Source organism: Candoia aspera, chromosome 1 (genome assembly GCF_035149785.1).
Source record: "Candoia aspera isolate rCanAsp1 chromosome 1, rCanAsp1.hap2, whole genome shotgun sequence".
Lineage (NCBI taxonomy): Eukaryota > Metazoa > Chordata > Lepidosauria > Squamata > Boidae > Candoia > Candoia aspera.
The window spans coordinates 101,656,665-101,676,528 of record NC_086153.1 but is presented as its reverse complement, the minus strand read 5'-3'; the positions used below and the strand labels follow the sequence as shown (position 1 = coordinate 101,676,528).

General features: G+C 41.1%; 1 protein-coding gene across 1 annotated transcript in view; it reads right to left on the bottom strand.

Annotated features, from left to right (window-relative positions):
- The window catches only part of FRK (fyn related Src family tyrosine kinase), a 59,259-nt gene that overhangs the window by 18,886 nt on the left and 20,509 nt on the right, over positions 1–19,864 (bottom strand). The window contains exons 2-4 of the mRNA XM_063310892.1: positions 11,784–11,905; positions 8,846–9,009; positions 843–1,011 (exon numbers count right to left, since the gene is read on the bottom strand). Coding sequence (XP_063166962.1) covers positions 843–1,011; positions 8,846–9,009; positions 11,784–11,905 — 455 coding nt within the window. The remainder of the gene's footprint in view (positions 1–842; positions 1,012–8,845; positions 9,010–11,783; positions 11,906–19,864) is intronic.

The window sequence follows — 19,864 nt, the reverse complement described above, 5'->3', positions numbered from 1 at the left end:
CACTTACTGCTTGCCCCATCACCAGCACAGGTTGCCACTATTTCTTGAGTGCAGGAACAGATGACATCATCCTCCACTCATCCTAAGCCATCTTAAGACCTAGATTGATGGTCTGTAGCCCTTCCTTCCAATGTAGTCACAGCCCTAGCTCTGATTCACAGCAGGTGCCATAAGAGTAGCTATGTTTTGGGGGGGGGGGGGCAATTGACATTGTTTTCTTGATGGCAGCCAGAGGATGCCCACTCTTCCAGATCTGGTAGGTCAGGCACAATCCACTGAGGAGAGGTGGTCCTGCAAATAATCTGGTCCCTCTTTGCCTCTGAGTATTATCCTCCCAAATAGGCAGGTTTATAAGAACGGTGGTGGTCCTTCAAATAACCTCAACCAACAGCCAAAATCAAGATAATGGATCCACCACTATTCAATATATCTAGTTCAAGGGACTGAGTGGCCGCCTTTTGCACCAATTAAGTATCTCAATTATCTTCAAAGGCAGTTCCAGTTGCAGTAATCATTTAAGCATGCAATTTGCACACTCATAACCATGTCTGAGTCCGCTCTCCCTGGAAAGCACCACAGATGAGAACTATGCTATGAAACAGAACAGCAAAAGGCATGAAGGTGAGGAGGATTTTCACTGGCCCATTGTCAATTATGTCAAGCGAATTATGTCAAGTGAAAATAAAGCATATGACTAGAAAGAAAGCTAGTGAAGAACTGACAAAGTTTTTTTTAAAAAAATAGTAGGAAAACAATGGAATTTATTTTATCAACTTTAAACATCACAGCACAGGATCATACATGGAAGAGCTCTAGGAAGATTAGAGAAGTGTTCAACATACCTGGTTTTAATGTTTTAACTGCCACTGGTGTATTATTATTCCATAATCCTTCCCAGACCTCACCAAATTGCCCGGAACCCAGTCTTTTCAAAAGTTGCAGAGAATTTCGATCTATCTCCCACTGATCTGCAGTTTGATATGATAAATCATATGGGGCTGGGACTTCTGTCTGGATAGAAATAAAACAACAACATACATAAACATCCATTTTTTGCCTTGCCAAAGAATGCCAAGATGGCAATTTTTGCAGTTTTTCTTTAACAGTCAGTCCTCTAAACAAAAAGCTTTGGGCAGCAAATAGAACAATACTTTTAACAAGAGGTCACTTCTTACAATGCTCACCAAATACTTCCTACTGTAAAGACAGCATGGCGCCTTGCTGAAAGTCCCATCTTACTAAAGCAGCATGAAACAGTTGCTTTGAGCAGTAGCTTCCAGCAGGGAACGCTATTTTCCTATTGTTTTATGATTTTTATTTTAAATGTGTTCCACGTCAAAGCCAGAAAACATTATTTCCATGACTTGCTTCAGATTCAGAAATATCTAGGATGAGCCATGCTTGTTGGGGTGCTTTCAGACAGATGGCTCCTAACACCCCCAGCCTTACTGGTCAGATGTTCCATATTTCTTTCCATGGCAGGATTGTTTTCCTATCAAGAAAAGAAAATGGAAATGGTGGAGAAACTGAGATGGTTCCAGATAGATGATCGTGTCTGGATCTTCTATAAAATTTGGTAAAAGGTGTTGGAAATGTTAACAAATCAGCATGCCTCAATTAGCATGTAAATTGAGTTTGTTCCCAGGATGCAACTCTCCATGCTTGTTGGAGGAAGCTGTTTGTTGCTACTTCCACTTCCTCTTTCTCTCTTCCTCCTTCACCATCAGAGAAGAAGCCTGTTTTGCTTCTCTCTCCATCTTGGGCACCATGCGGTCAGCCTAAGAAAAGAAACTCTTTCCCCCTCTCTTCCATGCAGCTCTTGTCAGCTATAGGGCTGAGAGTTCATTAAATTAGGGAAAAAGAAGAACAGATTTCATCCTTTGTGAACAGAAATGTAACTGGACCAAGAATAAAATGAGTAATATATTCTTTTGCTTTACTTTGAACCTACCCTATCTAAGTGTGTGATTCTTTATGCTTCGGAGGACAGAGTGTGTAAGATCAATAACCTGTGTTTCTCTGACATGCTCAAACTAATTTAAGATAATATTCTTTTTCTGTGCGCAGCTTCTCCACTGTGTTAAGCTCTGTTCCATTCTATGGTTCTAGCAGGCTACTAAATGGCTTCAAAAGGGACAAGATGGTGATAAAGTTCATCCAGAGGCATCACTGGCACCTTAGTTGCCTCCCTTTGCAATATGGGACTGACAGGAGAAGGAATGAGAGATGAATATTCACTGTTTATTGCAGAAGATTATATTGGGTTCTTCTGTTACCATGACAACATAGGCACCATGGTTGCATCACTCCTTGAGCTTCTGGAGTCCTTTCAGGGCCTCCTTCACCCACTGGCATTGACACTGGTGTGGAGAGGTACCAAGACTCCTGCGCTGCCTAAAGATTTTTCATATTAAGCCTTAAGCATGTGTGAGAACAGTGCAATTGCTATTTCCTTTGAAGCGAGAGAAGAACTTGGTCAAGATAAATAATCAATACTTGGTGTAGAAATCAATGATCTCTGGAAGAATCAGACCTGTCACCAATCCACAGAGTACAAAGTCTGAATTAATTAATTAATTCTACTAAATAAATCATGGAGCAAATCTATCTATGTGGTCGCTAGGAGTCAAAAATGACCTGATGGCACATAATCAAACAGTTAATCACTTGATAAAATCCTTGATATTTCTCAGCTGATTGTCCTCCTTTCTGAAGACTACCTAAAAGTTGTACAAGCTATGAAAACAAACTTTCCAGACTGTTTTCTATATAAAGAACCCTTACCCTATACCTCCATACATAACCTCAGTACCATTATGTGCTACAACTTTATTAGACACACCCCAATGATATTAGAAGTTGTACTTTTGCATTTTCAGAAAGAATGAAGACAAATGTATCAGATTCAGAGAATGGCAACAAAAGTGGCCAGCATTATGGAAAAGATGTTTTATGTGGAAAGACTGAAGGAACTGGACATGTTTAGCTTGAACAAGAAGAGGCTGCTAAGAGGATCTGAAGATTTACCCACAGATAAACACTGGAAAATTTTATCTCTGGATGTGTGCTAAGCTGTTACCAACAGACAGACAATAGCAAACTCTAGCTCTATTGCCTCTGTTTCCTATCACTGCCAGAAACCCAACTTTTCTCCAAAGTAATAGGTAATTAAGCCTAATAGATTTTATATACCTTAAGGCTACCCCATGATGCTGTCAAAATAAAGGAAGAAACACTGCTTTAATGTTGGTAAGATAAGATAAGCCCTGGTCTTCTGCTGCTGCTCCTTAACACCAGGTCAGTGAACAAGGCCCCCCTCATATGTGATTTCATCACAGAGGAGGGGGCAGACCTGGCGTGTATCACCGAGACCTGGCTGGGCTCGGAAGGGGGTATAGCCCTCTCCGAGATGTGCCCAGCTGGGTTTCAAGTGTGGCACCAGCCAAGACACCAGGGCAGGGGAGGAGGGGTGGCAGTTGTCATCAGAGAATATCTAGTGGCCTTCAGGGGCCCTGCTCCGCAAGTGGCCGGTTGTGAGATCCTGTTTTTCAAGCTGGGATCCCGAGAACAGTTGGGGGTGTTGCTGCTGTACCAGCCTCCCTGCTGTGTAACAACCTCCCTGCCCGAGCTGCTGGAGGCCATCTCGGGGTTGGCAGTGGAGTTCCCCAGGCTTATGGTTCTGGGGGACTTCAATCTGCCATCCCTGAGACGTGCCTTGGAGATGGCCCAGGAGTTCATGGCTACCATGGCAGCCATGGGTCTGTCCCAGATTATCCGGGACCCAACTTGAGACAGTGGTCACACCACGGACTTAGTTTTCTTGTTGGAGCAGTGGCAATGTGATCTGAGGGGAGAGTTAGATCTGTCCCCATTGTCATGGTCAGACCATACCCTGGTGGCCCTGAGATTCTCTTATGCCACCCCCCTCCGCAGGGAGGCTGGACCCATTCGATTGGTCCGCCCCTGGTGACTGATGGACCCAGTAGGGTTTCAGAGGGAGCTGGGGGTTATTCCCGAGGGCCTGCTGCACGGTCCAGCAGAGGTCCTAGCCACGGCCTGGAATAGGGCCGGGGCCTTGGACAGGATCACGCCTGTGCGACCTCTCTTGCCTCGTTTGACCCATCACTCCCCGTGGTTTACGGAGGAGTTGAGGGTTTTGAAGAGGGTTAAGAGACATCTGGAGCGTCACTGGAGGAAGACGAAGACTGAATCTGACCGAACACAAGCTAGAGCCACTATTAAGGCCTACCTTGTGGCGGTAAGAGCAGCGAAACGTGAATATTTCTCCACTCTTATTGCATCCGCAGAATGCCGTCCGACGGCCCTGTTCAAGATCGCTCAATCTCTTCTGGGTCAGGTAGATCCAGGGACCCACCTACAAGGCCATTCGGAAGAGTTTTCACAGCATCTGCAGGATAAAATCACTCAGATCCATTGTAAGTTGGACTCTAAGCATGAAGCAGAGTCTGGGGAGATGCCAGGGAAATGTACTTACCCTGTTATCTGGGAACAGTTTGATCCTGTTGGGCCTGAGGAAGTGGACAGGATTCTCCAGACTGTGAATGCAACCACATGTCAGCTTGACCCATGCCCTTCCTGGCTATAAAATCAGCCCGGGAAGTGACTTGTGGTTGGGTCCAGGTGATGGTTAATGCATCCTTGAGGGAGGGGGTGTTTCTGGCTACCTTTAAGGAGGTGCTGGTGTACCCCTCCTCAAGAAGCCATCCTTGGACCCTACTATACTGGGCAATTTTTGCCCTGTCTCCCACCTTCCCTTTTTGGGAAGGTGGTTGAGAAAGTGGTTGCATTGCAGCTCCAGAGAATTTTGGAGGAAACGGATTATCTGGACCCCTTTCAGTCAGGTTTCAGGCCAGGATATGGGATGGAGACTGCATCGGTCACACTTATGGATGATCTCTGGTGGGAGCGGGATGGAGGGAGTGCATCCGTCCTGGGTCTCTTGGACCTCTCAGTGGCTTTCGATACCATCGACCATGGTATCCTTCTGGGGTGGCTCAGGGGGTTGGGGGTGGGCGGTGTAGTTTTGCACTGGTTCACCTCCTTCCTCCAGGGCCATTCCCAATCGGTGGTGATAGGAGAGGAGAGATCCGGCCCTCGACCCCTCCATTGTGGGGTGCCGCAGGGTTCGGTACTCTCTCCTCTCCTATTTAACATCTACATGAAACCGTTGGGTGAGATCATCCGTCACCATGGGATGAGGTATCATCAATATGCTGATGATACCCAGTTATATATCTCCATCCCGGGTGAAGTAAGTGATGCAGTCTCCACCCTTTCCAAGTGCCTGGGGGCTGTGGGGGCCTGAATGGGGAACAACAGGCTTCAACTGAACCCTGGTAAGACAGAGTGGCTGTGGATTGATGGCTCCTCAGGTTCCAGGAAGCTGTCATCTTTGGTTCTGGATGGGGTTGCGCTGCCCCATTCGGAACCAGTGCAGAACCTGGGGGTCCTCCTGGACTCGCGACTCCTGCTCGATGCGCAGGTAGCAGTCGCGGCCAGGAGGGCCTTTGCACATCTTCGGGTGGTGCGCCAGCTACGCCCATTCCTGGACCAAGATGCCCTCCAAACAGTCACTCATGCCCTTGTCATCTCCCATATAGACTACTACAATGCGCTCTACATGGGGCTACCCTTGAAAAGTATTCGGAAGCTTCAGCTGGTCCAGAATGCGGCTGCGTGGACAGTTATTGGGGCTGTAAAATCAGCCCATGTGACACCACTGTTACGCGAGCTGCCTCGGGTGCCAGTTTGCTTCTGGGTCCAATTCAAGGTGTTGGTTATCACCTTTAAAGCCGTACATGGCATGGGACCAGGGTACCTGAGGGACCATCTCGTCCCCATAACATCAGGCAGTGAGGGCATGGTATGGACCCCATCAGCAAAGGAATTTCATCTAGCAGGGTCCAGGAGGCGAGCCTTCTCTACAGTGACGCCCACCCTTTGGAACATCTCGCCCCCGGAGTTGAGACAGGTTTCCTTGCTCCCGGACTTCCGGAAGAAACTGAAGACCCGGTTCTGCCGCCTTGCTTGGGAGGGGGAGAGTGATAGTTCCACCTGGGGATGGCTGGCGCCATAGCACCTCTTAGTGATTGTGTTCCATCTCCACTTGGATTTTACATTTGTTTTTATGTATATTTTAATGGTAACTTTTACGTGGTTATGTTTTTAGTGCTATTTATTGTAAACCGCCCAGAGTCCCCCATTGGGGGAGATGGGAGGTGATATAAATTTAATAAATAAATAAATAAATAAATAAGGATGACTTTAAGCTTGTCTCATGGGCTGAGGATGAGATGAAGGCAATGTCATGGGGACACAGCAAAAAAAAGATATGTTCAGGGCATGTTTGTGACATGTTTAGGTGCAAGTGGGGACAAAGTCCAACTTTTTTTTTTAATCTAACAAAAGTGAGACAGTTAAAATTGAATCAGTCTTACCATACTAAGATTGGATGTCAGTAATTGTCCATCCAATCAAGAATAGAACTCAGCATTATAAAACAGATTGCACTCTCTTTCAATCACCATCTGCACTGCATGGAGATGTTCTTGGATTTATCATTTACTAGAGGTGCAGGCAGCCTCTGATATTCAGGTCACTTTTCATCACTTACACTGATCATGATATTCCTGAGACATAAGTAGTCCTCTGATAACCTCTTCTACTTTGATCGTTGCCTGCTTTGCTTATTGCAATGTGCTTATTACAAAGCATATTATGCACTGAAAATGGTTTGAAATCTTAACTTATCCTGTTGCCAGGGTCCACTCAATGGAATTAAAGTGTGCCACTTCCACTAATCTATTTCTTGGATCAATTCAGAACACTGGTTGTAAACTTTAAAGCCCTAAATGGTTTGCAGCATGTTACCTTTCGAGGCCAGACTGTCTAAAGGAATCCCTCTTTCAATTTTTAGCTTTCTTATCATTCATGTGGCCCTGCTGAAGAAAGCAAGCAGTGCTATGTCACTTCTGTGGAATATCCTCCTCAAATAGGTTTGCTTGGTACCTACATTATGGTAGTTAGATGACAGTTCTTTTTTTGTGCTTTATTTTTCCAGGCTACTGTTTTTATTATGTGTTCCTTGTTGCTGGCTTCACCTTACTTTTATCATAGGCTGTTTTATTCATAGAATCATAGATGTCCTTCAGTGGGGAGAAATACAAGGTATTATATTCAGGGAGAAAAAATAATAGAGCACACATACAAGATGGGGAATTCATGGCTTGGAAGCAGTACATCAGAGAAGATGTGAGTGTGGTCACTAACAACAAGCTGTCAATAGTGTGAGATAGTTCTAAAACACAGCTCTGGGCTGCTTCAAGAAGCACTGCATCAAAGACACATGAAATTCTGCACTGGTGAGATCACAGAGTACAGTATATGGTTCTGAGTACCATACCTCCAAAAGAATATTGACAAATGAGAATAGGATGAGGGGGGACAACAAAGGTGATACAGGAACTTCAAGACATGCCCTATGAGGAAAGGTTGAAGGAACTTGGGATATTCAGCCTGGAGAAAGGGAGACAAATTTAAGTGTTCAGGTATATAAAAGGCCGTATAGGAAAGCGGGTCAAGAGCTATTTTCCATTGCCAGAGAAGCAAGGACTGGAAATAATGGGTAAAAATTGCAGCTACCTAGATTTCATTTAAACATAAGGAAAAACTTACTGATCATAAATCTATACAACAGCGGACCCATCTACCAACATAGGTTGTGGGTTTCCCATCTCTGGAGGATTTCAGGAAGAAGATGTCCAGAAAACATTAGTTTAACTAATACCTTTAATTAAACTAAAACATTAGTTTAATTAATTAAACATTAATTCTCTAATTGTTCTCTGGACAATTAGAAATAGATCAAAATACAGCTTATTTAATTAATTTGATAAACAAAAGTGGAGGAGGCATGGCAAGAATCTTCTGGAAATCTTGGGCTTTGAACATCCTGCACTGTGTGAGGACTGGGTTTGATTTGGATACAACCCCGCTCAACTTGGAAAGAAATTAATGAGATTTATATTTTAATGTAAACCAATCTAATCTATATCTACATCCAATTGTTAAGCTCTGAGCATTATAAGACAATCTGTATTAAAATGTACATCTTAGGAGAAATGTATATAAAAGGGTAGATTTGTTTTGACCAATATATATATTAAAAATGGATTCAAAAACAGGTTGTAGAAAACAAAACAGATTTGCTTATCCATTGTACAACTCTGCAAATTACAAGGAGTTAGTCTTCATACAGTCTACATTTCATAACAACATCACACTTCAGTGAATCAAAACAGTAAATGTGCACACATTCATATCCTGATGCTATTGCTTTTGAAATGACCTACAATGTAGGAAAAGCTTCAGAGATTCAAATAATAGATGATTTTATTCAAGTGTTTCTTTTAATATCTCAAAGATTAAAATATCCCTAGATGGGGGCAGGGGAAAACCAGCAAGTTTTATAGGGTATCTAAGCACTACCCGTACAGCCCTGATTGGATCTGTGGTTTCTGTTTTTAGGCACTACTTAGAGACAGGAAGAGTTATGAGCTTAGTTATTTCATCTCAATATAAGTTTATATTATGACTTCATAAATCACCCAGTGACATGCGTCTTTCCCCCTTCAATTGCACATTTATTTGCCCCAAATGATATGATGTTGAAATGCCAACTCCAGGAATGAAATGGTACAGTTAAGTGCATTTCCTAGAGCAATCATCACAGCATGTAGGGAAGTCATACCTTTAATAACTCAATAATCAAATACTGATCTCTATATTTGGGGAGGGGGTGAGAAACTCTCAGACATAGCTGTACCTTTATGCAAGGCCTCCCAAGCCTTACACACAGCCCATCGCTAGATGTACTGTAGTGCTTGACAAAGGCATTCAACGTGTGAAATGGTGTCCTCCGAGTCACAAAAAAACCACCATTTTCCATTCGTTTGATTCGGTAGTGCTTCGCGGTTGTTCCATCCCGAACTAGGAAAATAAAAGGAAACAAAAATACCATGTCTTGCTTTTCTAATGCTTACAAAGAAATCAGAGAAGGCAGTCATGCAGTCCTCTTCCACAACAGCTTATATGAACTGAATCCCTCAGTGATTCTCTGTACGATCATTCCTGGACTCTATGCAGCAGACATGGATCACCTACAGTCTGTGGGCCATGCAGACTCTCTAGGCTCTACTGTTTGGCCACTAGAGCACTCCCAAAATTGTGCCTTTGACATTCAGTCATATAATGCTTTTTTTCAGAAGTTTGGTAGCATTACATTGCAATTTAATAGCTTTTTTGCTCTAAACCTAAGTAGCCAACTTGAGTGCTTAGATACTCAGAAAGGCCAGGTATACATGTAATAACTAAAACTAAATAAAATAAATAAGTGGAAATGTATTTTTTTTTAAAAATCCACCCAAAAGTCAGTGAAATTATTAAAATTCTGTTCCCTCTAGAGCACAATGCTGAGTTATTCTATTTATCTTTAAGTACGTTATTCTTCTATGGGTCTTCTTATACCTTGTTTCAAGTTGGTCATTGACCAAATAAAGTTATCACTGACTGCATAACTGCCCTGTTCCTTGGCCTTCTCAAAATTTTGAAAAGAAACTAGCCAGATGTGGTATCATGTTGTGCTTGAATATTTCTGGTTTATATACATTCTATTGCTTTTTCTCTCATTTAGGCAAACAACATGGAAAAAGAAAGAGGGGAGTAGTGTGTGTCTGTGTATAAATAATTTCATTCAGATATGATATTATTCACAGATATGAATATAAATGTATCAATTACTGCACATCATCTTTCCAATTTTCTTTGACCAGTATGGAGAACAGCAGCCCTATTTTAAACCCAGATAGGATGTGTGAATTGTACATTTAATATATGCAGGATTTTATTAACAGTAATTCTACATTAATGGAATTCTTAATTCTGCTTGCTTTAAACTGATGTATTTTATCAGGAAAACATGTATTGAACATGCAGCTACCATCAACTGCCACAAGAGGGTGCATGTCATACAAAGCTGTTAGTTTTAGGTTTCTTCCAAGTTGTAAATGTGCATTCTACCTCAATGAAGTAGGTTTAGTGAAAAGCATTGAAAGATCAATTATAGGTGTCTTTTATTACATACTTACATACATATCATGCTATTACCTTCCAGGGTAAGCAATGTACAAAGCACAGAAAAGGTGTAAGAAATAGTAAGCCAAAGAAATGAAAGGCATGACATCAGAAAACAAAAGGATATATACATAAGCTGAGTTTTTACCATACATGACTTCTCTCCATATCTTCCTAAAGAGCCAGTCTGATGTAGTGATTAAGGCACCAGGCTAGAAACCAGGAGACCATGAGTTCTAGTCCCTCCTTAGGCACAAAGCCAGCTGTATGGCCTTGGGCCAGTCACTCTCTCTCAGTCCTAGGAAAAAGGCAAGGGCAAACCACTTCCAAAATCTTGCCAAGAAAACTGCAGGGACTTGACTAGACTGTTGCCAGAAGTCAAGACTGACTTGAAGACACCACCCTCTCAATATCTTCCTAACCTTGGAAACCATCCTTATTTCCATTATACCCTCACACCTCTTACTATATTCTATTTTGTTCTTTAAACTTGTCACCTCTCTTGTTCAGCATCTTAGCAACTCCGTGCAAGATATTCTATGCAGACTAAGATCCAGAGGCTGACTTGCAAGCCAACATATGTGGCCTGCATCCTACCAACTAGAAAGTATATGCAACGTACAAACTCAGGGTGTTTTTATTCATGATCCCTACACACTATAAATTGGGGGAAAAACTGTAGAGATAAACATTTTAGGCAAATCTGATTATATTCAGAGTAAATTCAAAGCAGCCATTGTTACTATTTTATGATAAGGCTGATATTATAGAAAAGCATCAATCTTGCCAGTAAAAATGTACCCCTTGCTTATTTTTTTGCATTTTTATTGGATTATTTATTTATTTATTAAAAGACTAAATTAAAGTCTTGAGTCAAAATTGATTCCTGGTGGACACATATGGACACATCTCTGCTGTTTTCTTGACCACATTATGGAAATAGTTTACCACTGCCTTCTTCATAGATTCTCAGCCTAAACATGCAGCAACAATAAGAAGTAGATTAAACAGTTCACGAGAGGAGTCAGCTTATAAAGCTTCACTCACAGGAGTGTCAAAAGGGAAGCCGCTTGCTGGAATGGGAATGTTTCCATCAAGAAAGCAGGGCTACGATATCTGGGCTGCAATCTTATGGGTGACCATTAGATGACAGCAAAGGACTAAACAAAACCCTGAAGCTTCTGCTGCCATATAATGGTTGTCTGGATTTTGGCAACCAAGATCTGGTACCCTTGAGGAAAGGAAAGCAGAAGGGATTGGAATAAGTGGGAGGCCATAAACTAAGTTTTCTATGATCTGGCTTTCCTGTCCCAAATGATTCAAAGCAGAATCACAAAGCTCATGAGTTAAGACTTACAATAAGTCCTCCACTTCTCTAAAAGAAACCAAAACACATTCCCTCCACTAAAGGGTTAAGAAATGACAAAGCCTTCTACTGCTTCTCAAAAGAACTCATTCACAGACATTCACATGTGTATGCATGTGTATTTCTAAAAAATGACCCACTCAACAGATAAAAAATGCATGCAGTAATCAACAAGAGTTGCCAATTTCTCTAAACCAACCTAAGGAAATTTAAATTTAATTTAATAAATTTCCTATGACAATGGAAAAGAAATAGTAGAGGGTACCTGAAAGGGAAAATTCACCCTTTTGACTTTCACTCTCTCTGATTAGGAAGGCTCCCGTCTCATTCTCAGGGTAAAGCAGTTGTTTCTCAGCATCTGCTCGTTTAATAGCCCCAAAAAACCACCTGAAAGAGAAAGAAATGTGTACAACTAATTAATAATCAGAGCTAGATTTACAAGGATAATCATAGGTTAAAGCAAAGGACCGGTTCTGAACAGAGTTATTATCTTCTAAGAATAATCTTGTTCCTGAAAAAGGTGTTGCAACATCTTGTGTAATGATACAAACAGGAGATCCTTCCTTATACAAGCTGGGAACAGGACAAATGAACCTGCAGCAGCATTTTAGAAACTCATGTATCCTGTGTGCATCAGTGTCACATCAACTATATACCTATCACTCTTGCCAAAAAATACAAATTAACTAATGAGTAAAAGAGGCTAGAAGTTGGCCACCCATGAATGACATTAGGGCAGGGTTCTCAGCCTTAGCATCTTTAAGATGTGTGGACTTCAACTCCCAGAATTCCTCAGCCAGCAAGGTTGGCTGGGGAATTCTGGGAGTTGAAGTCCACACATCTTAAAGTTGCTAAGGTTGAGAAACCCTGCCCTAATGTCATGCATGGTCCTTGATCTAATTTCAAAAACTCTTGCAAGAAATCTTGTTCAGGCCACCAAAAAAGGTTACCTGTCCTTTCAGAGTATTCTGGACACATATTCTGGGGCCAGGATGCTGTGAAGAAGGCTTACTGAACTCTTGCTTTAGTAATCCATGTGTTCTGCTGTTTCCCCAGTTTAAAGGTGTTGACTGAACTATAAGTAGGTTGGTGAAGGGCCTCTTGGAGCATAAATCACTGCTATAAAGCTGATACAATTATTAATTCCTTTGTAGCTGCAAGAGATCATGGAAACTAGTTATTTTGTTGAAAGATAACACAACACCTGGACAAATTTCCAATTGAAATGAGCAATTCAAGGTGAAAAAAGAAAAGAAAACTTAACTCTGCACTATCCTAGTCTGGTTATAGAACAGTGCACACCTACACAGAATTACATTTAATTAAAAGAAATGAGTAGAAAAGATTAGGAAAAGATTTTAAATTGTTTTAGGTTAAATACATTTAGTTTGCACAAGTTTTCTTAACGAGTTTTCTCACTGAGCTATGTTAAAATTTAATGTCCTACCATAGCCTTTCTTGACAAAGAAGTATTTGGATTTTAAACTGTATTTAAATTTTGTAATTTTGTAAATTACAGGGTTTTTTGCTATGTTAAATAGCAGTCCAACGAAATAACGTTAGTATTTTGCTATACTTCTGATGTTTGCTTGTTTTTTAAAGCTGAAGGTTTAAAGCTCCAATGAATGGGTATAAGTCATATCAATGGAGATTAAGAAGGCCATTGGGGGCTTTTTGCCCAGAAGAGAAAATTTGGTGGACCAATTTATGGCTTTTGCTTATTGGAAAGGAATGATGGATAAGAGGGAACAATTAAGGGAGGACAGAGGATAAAGCAATTATTACTTATATTGTTCCAGCAGTTAATCAAGATGGTGTCAATTTTGAGAGAAACTGTTTGATCCAATTCATAAGCAGCAACCAGATTACCGAAATATTTTGGCAAGTTGCCAGGAGTAATGGCATCTGTACATATGCATGTGTGTCTTTGCTTCAGCCAAAATAATTAGACTCCAAACAATTGCCTCAGTGATTGGCTTCTAGCTTCTAGTTTCTCAAGATGGAGAGACAGACAATTTTATCTATGAAGCATCTTGGCTAATTCCTTTGCCCCCTGCTACAGCTTTCCTTCTCTTCTGACCTCTTCAAACAAGAAACTCTTTCTGTGCTGATCTTCCCCGTTTTCCATTTTTCATAGGGCTATTGCTTGGGGAGCCTTCTAATTTTTTAGACACTTTCCATGTGTTCTAATAATAATCTCAGAACACTAGAGATTTTTTCATTGGAATTATTCATGGAACATTAATTTTAATACATTTTAACTTGGCTTTCCTTATTGTGTGGTTCTGATTTAATGATCACTTTCCATAAGTTTATCAGAGAAAATTAAGGATTTTCAGTCCTCTGTTCACTTAGCAGGGCATCAGAAAGAGGGGGAATGAGAGAGAGAGAAGGGTTAGAGAGAGAAAAAAGAGAGTGTCAAACAGAAAAAGAGTGTCCATATCCATTTCTGGCTTCTTCTCATTTTATTTTAGTCTTGCTTATCTTGGGATCCCAATATACTAACCTTAAGGGATTGACAGACCCAACAAAAAAGTAATTGCCCACCCCAGACTAGAGAAAGCAAAGGATGACTTTTTAAAAGATTAAAATAAACAGGCTGTAACCAATCTAGTTTTACATATTCACATTTTCCTTATACACATCATTATAGAAATGTATGCATTATGCATGTTTCTCTTTCAACACACTCACACACACTTTGACGAGCCTCAAATGTTCACTCATACAAATGTCTCCCCCCTGCCCCGATTTGGACAAAACAAGTATAAAAAGGAAACAATATTTGAGTCCTCAGTGCTTTCACTTCCTGTACATCTAGTCTTCATATTGTGTACCTGACAAAGAAGGCACTTAGCCTCAAGAGGTAATAGAAGTAGGCTACAATAAGATAGTGAATTATTTCTACTGTTGTAGGGCAGCCAGCTTTAGAATGGGAGCAGTCATTGGGAGCCTTGGAGTAGGCACCATCAGTACGCTTTGACTCTGACTCCAGGAAAACAGCAGCTGATTACTTTGACTGATGCCAGAGCAGTGTAGGAATTCATGTGTTGGAATAGCAGTGGGAAGATCCAGGTTCTAGTCCACCCTCACCCAGGGATGCTCACAGGATAACTTTGGGATAGTCACTCTCAGCTAAACCTACCTCACAGGCATACAGCTGTATGGGAAAATAAGAGTTGAGAGTGTTATGTACACTTCTTGAGCTCCTGAACAAAAGAAAGACCGAATATAAATCTAACACACAAACAAATCAGTCAACAAATAAAGCAGTGATGGGAATGAACAGGCTCAGATTAAATCCAGACAAGACAGAGGTGATATTGGTAAAACGAGAATTGACGAATTGAAGTTGTAGTTCCATCTGACTTGACTACTGCAAGAATTCTACAATTCTTAAGCAATGTTCAGAAATGTTAGTTGGTGCAAAACCAACTGAAGATGCCAAATGGTGAATGATACTGAGGATATTATTCCATTGCTGAAAAAATTGCACTGGTTGTCAATTGTTTTCTAGACACTTTTTTTTTGGGGGGGGGGGGAGTGTTTGTTTTTTAATGTTACCAGCCTAAACAGCCTGGGGCCTAGTGATTTGACATAAGGGACCACCTATCTCGAGATGAACTGGCCTGGACGTTAAAGTCAGCCAGAGGTCCCTTTTATATATGTTCTTACTTTCTCAAGTCCATTTGTGATGCATTCAGGAGAGGGCCTTCTGTTATGCTAGTCTCAAGCTCTCAGACTACACTTTTTGCTTTTAGGGAAGAAGTCCAGACTTTCCTCATAGTATTCCTCAAATACTATGTTTGCTCAAAAAGAACCCAAGTTTTCTCTAAATAATTACCTGTGAATTGGGGCAGGCCAGGCCAGTTGCAGTTAATGAGAAGAACAGAAGACTGTTGAAAACAAACATCTAGGCAGGAGGTACAAATGTCTGTAGACTTCCTGGATGCCTTTGAAGACAAGCTGTGCCTCAGTGGATGTTTGGCTAGTGAATGTCAACCTATTTTGTAATGCCTAAATATGAATTATTTTCTCTTTCCTTTCTTTACTGGTGCAGCTACCCCTTTCCCTTACCACAAAACTTCTAATTCCTTCTTTCTGACTTCTTCTCTTTCACTATTTGTGCTCGAAGGAGAGAAAGGAATAAATTTGTGTGTATATATTTGCATTCTTTTGTTCATTGGGTATGGCTGGTATACGCAGATGGGGATCAGTTAATTTTATAAATTGGGTGTTGTATTTTGCAGGCAACTCATTTTAATCAGTTATTAATTCATAGTATTAATTTTTTGGGGGTGTGATTCCCTACCAGTGTGTATCTATACAAGTACATATATGCATAGACATATACAAGTATTTCACATACTCACACTTATTGCATACAATTGCTTTCAGATGGAGTTGGCAATCTTAGGTTGACAAGGTAGGAAAGCTGGAAATTGCACAGGACTTTTTCTGTCTATACTTACTTTATAGTCATCTTAAATGCAGGGTTGCTGTCCTCCACTGTTATTGTTTTATCAGTTTATAACTATTTATGTTTTAGTTTTTCTGGTTAGCTTTCTTGAGTGCCTTCTGAAGAGGAAGGTGGGCTACAAATCTGACCAAATTAATAAATAGTTAATAAAATTCCATATAGCACTAGCTGGACTATGCTATGCCTGCAGTACAAGTCATGAGGTAATTCATGTTTCACAGATAGAAATAATGAGGTCAAAATGTTAATTCTATGAGTCAAACCATCCTGAGAGTAACCTGTGAAAAAGCCAAAGGGCCATCAACAAATTTAGATTACAGCAGAAATATGAACCCAAACTTGATTCCGAGGTGAAGCCCTGGAAATAATAATGATTTGTTTCTTTAATCAAGCTCTTGAGTGAGTATTGTTGCCAGGGTGGGGTGAGGAATGAGGAAATAGTAAAGGGCTAAATGAAGATAGGGGATTGTTGATTTCAACCACAATGCAGTAAGTGGCTTCTAACAACTTCCCATCATCTTACAATTTAAATATCCACTTTGTGGTGACATAGAAAACCACAAACTGCAACATACTTTTTTTGTTTTATTTATAATATTATAAAGCCAACCGTTAGAAAAGGGAAGATGTATCATCATCTTGACAGTTTTTCAGTTTAAATTGAACTGGAGAAAGGAATGTTTAGGACTCTTTAGCTTAGGAAAAAAGAAACTGGGACATGATTGAGGCATACAAAATCACACATGGTATGGAGACAGTGGGCAGGGAGAAGCTTGTCTCCTTCTCTCAAAATGCTAAGACTTGAAGTCATCCAGTAGAAGTTCCTTCACTTCTTCACACAGCACATAGTTAGCCTATGGAATTCATTCTCAAGACAGGGTGATGGCCATACACTTGGATGGTTGTAAAAGCAAACTGGATATATGCAAGGAGGATAGGTCTGTCAAGAATAATTAGACTCAGTGTTGTCTTCTGGTTGCAGGAAGCCTCCATCCAAAGGCCAGTTCCGGGTGAACTACAGCAAGAAAGGGTATGCCTCTATCTCCTGCTTGTGAGCATCCCAGAGACATCTGGCTGGCCACTGTGGGAAATAAAAGGCTGGACTAAAGATAGACCTTGGCTAGCTTGCAGTGCGACTCTTACGTTCTTATAACAAGCCAGCTTAATTCTGCACTAGTGTTTATCAACCTTAACAACTTTAAGAAGTCTGGACTTCAACTCCCAGAATTCCCCAGCCAGCATGGTTGAGAAACACTGTTCTACACAGCAAATGGAATAATACTATAGGACATAATATTGTATGTCCACATAGTATGGTGGTCTATGACCATAATAAAGTTTTGATTTGATATAGGATTGAAAGAGAAAAGTCTAAATAGCTGCATCCTAAAAAAAAGGAATGGTAGAGCTATTCAGAAGATTGAGTGCACATCTGCGTTTATACTGAACATTTTGATTTACTGTTTTAAAAGTAACAACAAAGCATGAAAGGAAGGTCAGAACTAAATTATATATTTCATTTATTTTTAAGCAAACCAGAAATCCGTTTCAAAGAGTTTGCCAGATATCTGAGTATAGAGCAAAGGGGAAACAAATAAATGTCTGAACTGCATGCAAGATGCAACAATTGTTTGTCCCACACAACCCATATTTTTGTCAACTAAGAGCAGTGTGGCCTCCAGGCAATAAATTAACCTTAAAACCAGTTCACTGAAGTGTATTCTAACTGAAAATGGTAAGATTATTGTGTTTTCATTACTCATATAAAAATAAACTTTTTTTTTAATCTTTTGAGACCAGTAAAAGAGTTATTATAGGCTGTCATAACCAAACCTAAAGAATTTGGGAAATTTATCTCAGAACACAGCAGAACTGTCCCTTCCTCCAGCCAGTTACATGATGAAATAATGCTCAGTGTAAACATTTCCAGGTTATGAAAGAACAGGTTGTAATTGTATTCTTCGTCTTCTTCTTCTCATCAGCTCTGTTAATATGTAAACACCACATGAATATTTCCCCCAATAAATCTTTGAATAAGAGTCCACCAAAGAATTGTGTTTTTTAATGCTATGCCCTTTTCTTTTTTTAGCTGAATACATTCGTCTGACTCATCTTTTGTGATTCTTTCAGCTGAAGATTTAACCAGTTAGTATCCTGCATACGCAACATAGTTTGCCTCCTAAATAGTAAGTGATGCCAAGTGAAATGAGACTAGGTTTTGGCATCTGGGAAGTGACAGGAATAGGCATGGCATCCTCAGCTCCAACTGCTTTGGTTACAATGACTAAAGCCATATGATACTGTGAGCTCAGTCCCTTTTGGGTGTGTGATGTAATGATGCACAACAAAAAGGGCAGGGCTTGCATCACAATGGCATGGCATTGCTTTTGTCAGACTGGATGGTTTGGCACTACCCTCCCCAGCAGAGGTTGCTGCATGGCTAACATGCCAATATATTTTATGATAAATATAGATAGTCCTTGCTGAACAACCACTTGTTCAGTGACTGTTCAAAGTTACGACAGCGCTGAACAAGGGGGCCATACAATGGATCCTCCTAGTTGTAGCATCCCCACAGTCACATGACTGCAATTCGGGTACTTGGCAACCAGTTCGCAATTACGGCGGTCACAGCATCCTGCGGTCATGTAATTGCCATTTGCAACCTTCCCTGCTGGCTTCCCACAAGCAAAGCCAATAGCTGGCAGGAGGTCGCAAATGGTGATCATGTGACCATGGGACATTGCAACTGCGCAGGATTCGCCTAACGACAGCAACTGGGACTACTGCAACTGTCGCCGTACGTCGGTGCAGTCATATGACTTTGCACTTTGCAACTGCATTGCTTAGCAATGGAGTTGCCAGTCCCACTTGCCATTGTTAAGCGAGGACTGCCTGTACGTAGAACAAGGTAGGGAAAGTATGCAGAGCGTGGCTGTGGGAATTCTCTCCAGTTCCTTAAGAGCAGCTCCACTCAGGGTCACATGACACAGAAGGAAGCAGGAGGAGGTTTGGAACGGAGCAGTCAGCAGCATTCTAGGCCACTATCCAACTATCCGTTGATTTTTCCTCCACAGCCCCAAGCTGAATTTGGCCCACATTTTTAAACTCTATCTTTCTTTTGCCTGTTTCCCCTTCCCCACCAAATTTAATCCCTTACTGTTCTGTTTCTGAGAGTTATCCTGAAGATGGGCAGATGGACAGACAAGACTCCAAAGCCACTTTAATACAATTTTGCTCAAACATCCCATTGGGTTGCAGTGAACAAAAAGTGGTAAATAAGTGATGCTGAACGTGGAAAGGATGTGGACCTATTATAGCCTCATTCATTTATTCATCTGTCTAGCTCATCTCATTACATTTGTCGAGAGAGACCAAGATTTCAAATAGGTGGACTTGTCTCCATGGTTACAGGCCTGGTACTGCAGGATCCTTTTCTGGAATTACACTTTGCACTTTGAATGGACGGAGAGTCCAAACAGGCGATTGGCTCCTTGTTTGGACATGCTATACCCCTTGCCTTGAGAACAGGATATGTTTTGGTCTGGGTACTTGCATGGTATCTGGGTGCTGAAGCTTTCCGGCTTAAAATCCTGCACCTGCATTCAACTCATGCAGCTGCTGACTTCCCTGTTCCTACTTAGTATGATGACAGCTTGGACTTCTGCCCAGTGCTTCGTTCCTCTCTGCCATTTGCCCTTGGCCTTCAAAATGCCCTTGGCCTTAAAAATGCATCCTTGATCCATTTTTTAAGCTGCTGATTTTAGCTCACCCAACTGCCACCTGATAATAATGCATCTCACTGGGATTGTGCCTCCTGGAAATAGCCATGCCTTCCATGTGTTCTGCAAAAAGTAAAGGTGCAG